A 7,334-nucleotide genomic window follows, 5' to 3' on the forward strand; every position below is an offset into this window, starting at 1 on the left:
GTGTGTGTGTGGGGTCAGGTTCTTTGTTGTAGAGGACCATATCCTCCATGCCACTCAAGGGCTGGTGACCAGAGCTTATACTGATGAACTGTGGAACATGGCGCTGTCCAAGATCATCGCTGTACTCCGGACACACTCTGTAGGAGCACACACCACACACACACACACACACACACACACACACACACACACACACACACACACACACACACCTCTAATGTCTGCAGGGCATTGACTGTGAATGGAAAAGATGCTGTTGAGAGTTAATAGAAATGATAGTTCCTTCATTCAGTGGATGATACACCCCTCACAGGTCAGCACACCCACAAACACACTAATGATGTCACTATTAAGAGCAGAGGTCAAAACACACATACACATGCAGGCAAAGAGGAGGCCATTGTGACCTTAATGAGAGACAGATTGCAACAATAACAGCAGATAAAGAAGGCATATTCCTGCCCGCTGGAGCCCTGTCAGTTGTAAATGACCCCGAGGATTATGCTAACAGGCTGGAGAATAGGCCGCACAGCATGGGTGAGAAGACTAACAAAGACCTGGTGTCCTCTGTGCCCCTCTGCTGTGCTCTGACAAAAACAAGTCCACATTGTCGGGCTCCTGCACTTACAGCGAGTGCATGGTCAGCTAAAAGTAACAAGGCTGCATCAGATTGTTTTTAAAAAAAGCAAAACTAAGACATGCAGATGATATACTTAATGAGTAAAATTCTCCCAGTGCGGGTTAAATAAATACAATATGCTTTCAATAGACAACAAGTCTGAGTGCTGAGTGTCCAGTCTCAGGCTGTGTTCATATACAGCTGTGCTGCTCTCAGGGTGATAAATGGCCCTACTCTCTGGAAAAACGAGGACCTTTGTTAATGCACTGGCTTAACTTGTTTGTCATGTAGGCAGACTTCCTATAAAAATATACCTAGTTAAAACTCTACACAGTATACAGTGCAGTTACTTCATATGTATTCAAAGGCCCAAAGTGGGTCATGGAGCAGGACGATGATCCTAAGCACATAAGCAAACGTGCTGCAGAGTGTCAGGAAAGAAAAAGAATCAAATGCTGTGGGGGGGCTCTGAAGTGTGCTACGCCTAAACAGAGCTCAGTGAACTGAAACAATGTTGTCAACATGAGAACTTCTCACAATTACAAGTTCAGTTACTGCTAAAGGTGGTCGGACACGCTTTTGAATGACAGGGTGCTCAGTTTTCAGAGGACTGCAAAGACTCACATGAACATAGATTTAGGAAGCGAAGCAGATAATGCGACGTTAGACCAGTGTGTGGTGACGACTCTCTTTCTGCAGTCATACTGTGACGACCCAGACTTGGTGCTGGAGCTGAAGAATCTCATAGTCATCTTTGCTGACACACTACAGGTTGGTTAAGAGTGGGACTTGACTTGTTTGTGACTCTGCCGTGTGAAAACGTGTTTTCTGACTGTGTGATGTTTGTGCAGGGGTTCGGCTTCCCGGTAAACCGTTTGTTTGACCTGCTGTTTGAGGTTAGAGACCAGTACAACGAAACCCTGCTGAAGAAATGGGCACTGGTTTTCAGGTGGGCTTCACTCACGTGTGGCGTCTGCCACAGTAGGACGTGCAGAAACACAAATGACAATTTGACAATAACAATTGTGTTTGCGGTAAGGCTTTCTGCTGTGACATCCCCGTCTGTATGCAGCCTGCACATTTTGTTTGAACAAAGCAGAGCAGCTAAAAACACACAACTAACACCAGAATCAGCTTTGTTCGTACTGTTTCAGCAAAGCATCAGCACCGTGTGAGGGAAGTTGAGGAGACCAAAGTGTGTGATAACTCTGATCTGTGTTCCCATAGAGAGATCTTTGAACTGGACAACTACAGTCCCATCCCAGTGGAGACAGAGGAGGAATATAAACTGGTTGTCAGCCGCTTTCCATTCCACGATGCTGAGATAGAGAAGGTAATGTGTTCAAGTACCACCGTCTCCCCAATCTGGCACGGTTGCATCCACGTAAAAGAAAGATTTCCTAAAAGACAACTAGTGTTGGATGAATATTAATACAGTTTTTCTGTGTGCATAAGCAGCAGGACTTTCCTAAGAAGCTGCCAATGTCCCAGTCTGTCCCTCAGATCTACACCCAGGTCAAAGAGTTCATTTACGCCAGCCTCAAGTTCTCCGAGTCACTACACCGCAGGTACACTACTCTGTGTTCACTCGCCACACGAACACTTCTACATATCTAATCTCCCCGGACTGCCGTCTCTTCACTTTGCAACTGTCAAGTTTGTTGTGTGTCCAGTTCAACAGAGATTGATGACATGTTGCGAAAATCTACCAACCTGTTGCTGACAAGAACTCTCAGCAGTTGTCTGCAAAACCTTATCAAGAAACCTCACATAGGACTGACCGAGGTTAGAACTGCTCACTCACACACAGTCGTGAAAAGCATTCAGGATTCAGGCTACAACTGTAACCTTGTCTCTGTAGCTGGTACAGATCATCATTAATACCACCCACCTGGAGCAGGCCTGCAGGTATCTGGAGGAATTCATAACAAACATCACCAACGTCTCCCCAGAAACAGTTCACACCACAAGACTCTACGGACTGTCGACCTTCAAGGTGATTTGTGCCTTTAGCAGTCACCTTCTTCATACCTCGGTTGTGATGAGTTTACTGTTAGCTTTCTTACCTCTGAGCAGTCTGGCCATTCTTTTCTGACTTCTTGCATTTTCATCCGGTGAACAGATTCACTTTTTTAGTAAATCAGCAGTTATTGAGACAAGGCCAGCCACGTTCAGAAACACCTTTGTTCATCGTTCTGATGCTCAGTTCTTCAGCAGGTCGTCTCTGCTTCCATCCCTGATTACATTCAGTTGCTGCCATGTGATTGGCTGATTAATGAGATGTTAAACGGGTGTACTTAATGAAGTGGCAGAAGTTGAAGATCTGTGTCTCCATTCCAAAAATGAATGCGTGTAGGAAGAACAATAATATTTGCTCCCATTAACTCTTGTGAAAACATTGTTCCAGGATGCTCGTCATGCTGCAGAGGGAGAGATTTATACCAAACTGAACCAGAAGATCGATGAGTTCATCCAGCTAGCAGACTACGAATGGGGCATGGCCGAGTCTGACGGCCGCGCCTCAGGGTATCTCATGGACCTGATCAACTTCCTACGATCTACCTTCCAGGTGTTCACACACCTCCCGGTGAGTGTGAGCCGCCTCCAACCTCTACACGTTAGCTCAGCACCTCTGTCTGGGAGCTGTGGAACATGAACAGTGTGGGGTTGTGTTGTTGTTGTCCTTTTCCGTTCACACACTAGCTGTATGGCGTGCTGTGAGGTTGATCTTTTGTTGATAATACGAACGCATGATGATTTTTGTTTGTTTGTTTTCCTTCCCTGACTTCCCACCATCACTCTGTTGTTTTTTACGCCCTCATAGCATTTCTGTCAGATTGTAGGTGCTGTCTGAAAAAGGTTTATACTGTGGATATCACGTTGAGCTATGTACACGTTGCAGTGCTGATTTCTGCATGATGTGCTGTTACTGGCTTGTGCAATGTTTTTGCAAACTGACATCATCTCCAACCCAACGGAGCACATTAGATAGCAAAGTGTAAAGGACTTGATCAGAAACTGTTATTTGAGCTCACAGCCTGATTGGTCTGTTGGCTGTACCTGCCCTTCTCACCTGCATGTGCGACTATTTCTCCTTATTATCTCCTGCTGTGTCTCCATCCACACCTTCTGTAATGCACAGCTTTGTAACTGAATGTTTTACTCCTTGATTAATTTGACATGTCAAGCATGCAAGATATCTCTAGCTGAACTTACCTCCTCCTGTCCATTTATTGTTGCCACATTTCTTTTCCTGTCCTTTCCCTCTTTCCCTCTCCTTCTTCCATTTTTGGTTGGTTTGGGGGTTCTCTGCTCAGAATAACAACAATGATCATGCATCAATGTCGGTGAGTATCCCTGCCTGGATTTATAACACTTTGCTGCTAAGCTACAGGCAGAATGGCGATACAATGCATGCTAATGTTTGCCTTCAGAAGTCCCACAACTCTAAGCTTGTGGTTCTGCCATAGACTGAATATAAAAGATTGATGTAGCCACCATGACATCACCTATGAGGTATTCCCATTGTGAGCATTTTGTTTCCATTTTAGCTCTTTGAAACAGGACATTACAGGATAGGCGGACCTTACTGTGGCACAGGGGGACACTGCAGGCTAACTGGCTCAAGACTTGACAAGTCTGCAACTCAGCACTTTTGCTTTGGCTTCACTTTTCAGACATGAAAGCTATCTTTAATATACAATCTGGAACTGTTGCTAATGAAAACATTCACAGACCATAATTACATTCAAACTTGAGCAACAGATACTTTTATCTGCGGGAAAGCTGTGAGACCAAGGATGAAGTAACATCCACTGCATATGAAAGCTAAGGCCAGAATACTGCAATTCAGCTCACCTTTATTTATACAGCACCAAATCACAACAGCAGATGCCTCAAGATGCTCTACTGTAAAGTAAAGACCCTGCAATCAGTCTTTACCTTGGCAACAATGGAAGGGAAAAACTCCCTTTAACAGGAAGAAACCTCCAGCAGGACCAGGCTCAGGGAGGGGCGGCACAGCCGGTTGGGGTTAGGGGAGGAAGCACAAAGACAGAGCCAGACATTTATAATAACTAATAATTAAATGAAGAGAGATGTGAGTGAGTGAAAGAGGTGACTGAAGAAGAAGAAAAACTACATCATGGAAATCCCAGTTTTTTCATGCAAATTGTTTCGGTGTGTTTCTTGACTCCGTTTGCTTTTGAAGCCAAGATTTCATTTTTATCTCTGCTGTTGAATGTTGAATGTCCTGTTAGCTGTATAAACAGTGGCACAGTGGTTAGCACTGTTGCCTCACAACATCCTGGCCAGGGCCTTTCTGTGTGGAGTTTGTTTATTCTAGTTTTATTTTATTGTCTATTATTCTTATTTTGTTTTACTATTATTTAGTTTTCATTATTGTTTAATACCTGTTTTATATTTTCTTGCTGTCTGGAAATAACTTTGGTCAACTACGTTGTGTTTTTTAAACTGCTCTAAAAATAGAGTTGTAATGGTTGGAAATTAGAGTCCACTGGGATCTGAGTGCAGGGTGGATATTACCTTCAGTACGGATGCCTGCTTAGAGGAAGGTAGGAAATTAAGAACAACTAAGGTCTCTGCAGCTGTCTGTGAGTTTGTTAGCAAGGGAGCATAATTCAGGCCCATCTGCAAGGTGTAAAAATGTTGTGTTCTGGCCTCACTTTCAGTGCTACAGTAAACTACATGTAACTCTGAACTTGATGCCAGTCACTGCTAACCAGGAACACCAGCTGACTGGTGTTTATATAGTGAACCTGGAAACTTCTTTGAGGCCACACCTAGCAGCTACACTCGGCACACTTTACATAAATAAAACTTCTAAACTCCAGGGAATAGATTGTTTTATACTAGCTGTACTATACTTTATGGATCAATTCAAAGTTCGTTCAAAGTTGCATTTCTAACACTTGAAGGAGATTTAACATGAAGCACTTCCAATTTGTTCAAGGTGCCCATGTGAAACAAAATCCAGGTACCAGATATTCAAAGCAAATCCAAAACAAAAAATCAAATTTATTTATGTAGCACATTTAAAGGCCGAAGTACACCAAAGTGCTTTCCAGTAAAACCATGATACAGATAAAAATCACAATATAAAATATAAATTACAGATATAAAATAATTACATAATCTAAATGCAGAGCCAGATGTAAATTACCCTAATTAGCCTCGAATGCCAGGTTAAACAAGTACGTTTTTAGACGCGATTTAAAAGATTCAATAGAATCTGATGCGCGAATGTCGAGAGGAAGATTATTCCATAATTTGGGTGCGGCAATGGCAAAGGCACAGCCTCCTCTGGTCTTCAGCCGAGACCTAGGTTGCACTAAGAGCAGTTGGCCCGATGATCTGAGGGCTATACAGACAGAGGAGATCAGTAATCAGGTGCCATATTATTTAGGATTTTATAAGTAAACAATAACATTTTAAAATCAATTCGATATTTAATAGGAAGCCAATGTAAGTTGGCCAGAACAGGAGTGATAGTATCATACTTTCTAGTGCCGGTTAAGAGACTTGCTGCGGCATTTTGGACCAGCTGCAATCGCTGGAGGAGGGAAGATTGGAGGCCCAAGTAAAGAGAATTACAATAATCTAGTCTTGAAGTGATGAAAGCATGAATGAGTTTCTCCAGATCTTTGTGAGGTATATAAGGTTTAGCCTTAGAAATTTGGCGTAGTTGGTGGAAGCTGGTTCTTACCACAGTAGACACCTGTTTATCTAGTTTGAAGGAACTATCCATGAAAACTCCAAGATTCCTAACAGCATCAGTGAGGTGGATAGCAACAGGCCCGAGTGTGCCAGTCAGTTGTCTCAGAGGCATATTTCTATCAAAAACAATAATTTCTGTCTTCTTTTCATTTAAAGTAAGAGAGTTACGTGATAACCAGTCTTTCACATCCCTCAGACAATCAAACAGAGGATGTAGTGAAGATGAAACATCCCCAGTCAGGTGGAGGTAGATTTGAATATCATCAGCATAGCAGTGAAAAGAGACATTATGTTTTTCAAAAATGGAGCCCAAGGGCAGCATGTACAGGGAGAACAACACAGGACCCAGCACCGAGCCCTGGGGCACACCACAGCGAAAACGGGCAGAAGAAGAGGAATATTTTCCCATCATGACAGAGAACGACCTCTCAGAGAAATATGATTTAAACCATGAGAGAACGTTTCCTTTAAGGCCTACTACTTGTTCTAACCTTGCCAAAAGAATATCATGGTCAACCGTGTCAAAGGTGACGTCAGATCTAATAGAACTGAGACCGCAGTGCGCCCAGAGTCAGCGATGAGAAGAAGGTCATTGAAAACTCTTAATAGGGCAGTTTCGGTGCTGTGACGCGGTTTAAATCCAGACTGGAATTTATCACTTAAACCGTTTATCTCTAAATGGGTCTGTAGTTGCTGAAGCACTATTTTCTCTAAAGTTTTTGACATGAAAATGAGTTTAGAAATCAGATCGAATGTTATGATCAAGGCTGCTTTTCTTGGTAACAGGTTGCACGACTGCATGTTTAAAGACAGTCGGAACACAGCCAGATGACAGTGATGAGTTCATTAAAAATAAGATACAGGACCCGATTGTATTTAATGCATCCTTAATGATACGAGCGGGAATAATGTCATGCAAAGAATTTGAGCTTCTCAGGTTATTAATTATTTCCTTTAAAGTCGAGGATGACACAGGTTC

The 7,334-nt window shown here is 42.9% G+C and overlaps 1 protein-coding gene across 1 annotated transcript in view; it reads left to right on the top strand.

Moving 5' to 3' along the window:
* exoc6 (exocyst complex component 6) overlaps positions 1–7,334 on the top strand; it is a 58,389-nt gene that overhangs the window by 36,794 nt on the left and 14,261 nt on the right. The window contains exons 12-19 of the mRNA XM_005748727.2: positions 12–139; positions 1,319–1,390; positions 1,471–1,568; positions 1,847–1,952; positions 2,078–2,187; positions 2,293–2,404; positions 2,481–2,615; positions 3,027–3,206. Of these exons, the coding sequence (XP_005748784.1) occupies positions 12–139; positions 1,319–1,390; positions 1,471–1,568; positions 1,847–1,952; positions 2,078–2,187; positions 2,293–2,404; positions 2,481–2,615; positions 3,027–3,206 (941 nt within the window). The remainder of the gene's footprint in view (positions 1–11; positions 140–1,318; positions 1,391–1,470; positions 1,569–1,846; positions 1,953–2,077; positions 2,188–2,292; positions 2,405–2,480; positions 2,616–3,026; positions 3,207–7,334) is intronic.

Source organism: Pundamilia nyererei, unplaced genomic scaffold (genome assembly GCF_000239375.1).
Source record: "Pundamilia nyererei isolate P.nyererei 1_Seehausen unplaced genomic scaffold, PunNye1.0 scaffold00228, whole genome shotgun sequence".
NCBI lineage: Eukaryota > Metazoa > Chordata > Actinopteri > Cichliformes > Cichlidae > Pundamilia > Pundamilia nyererei.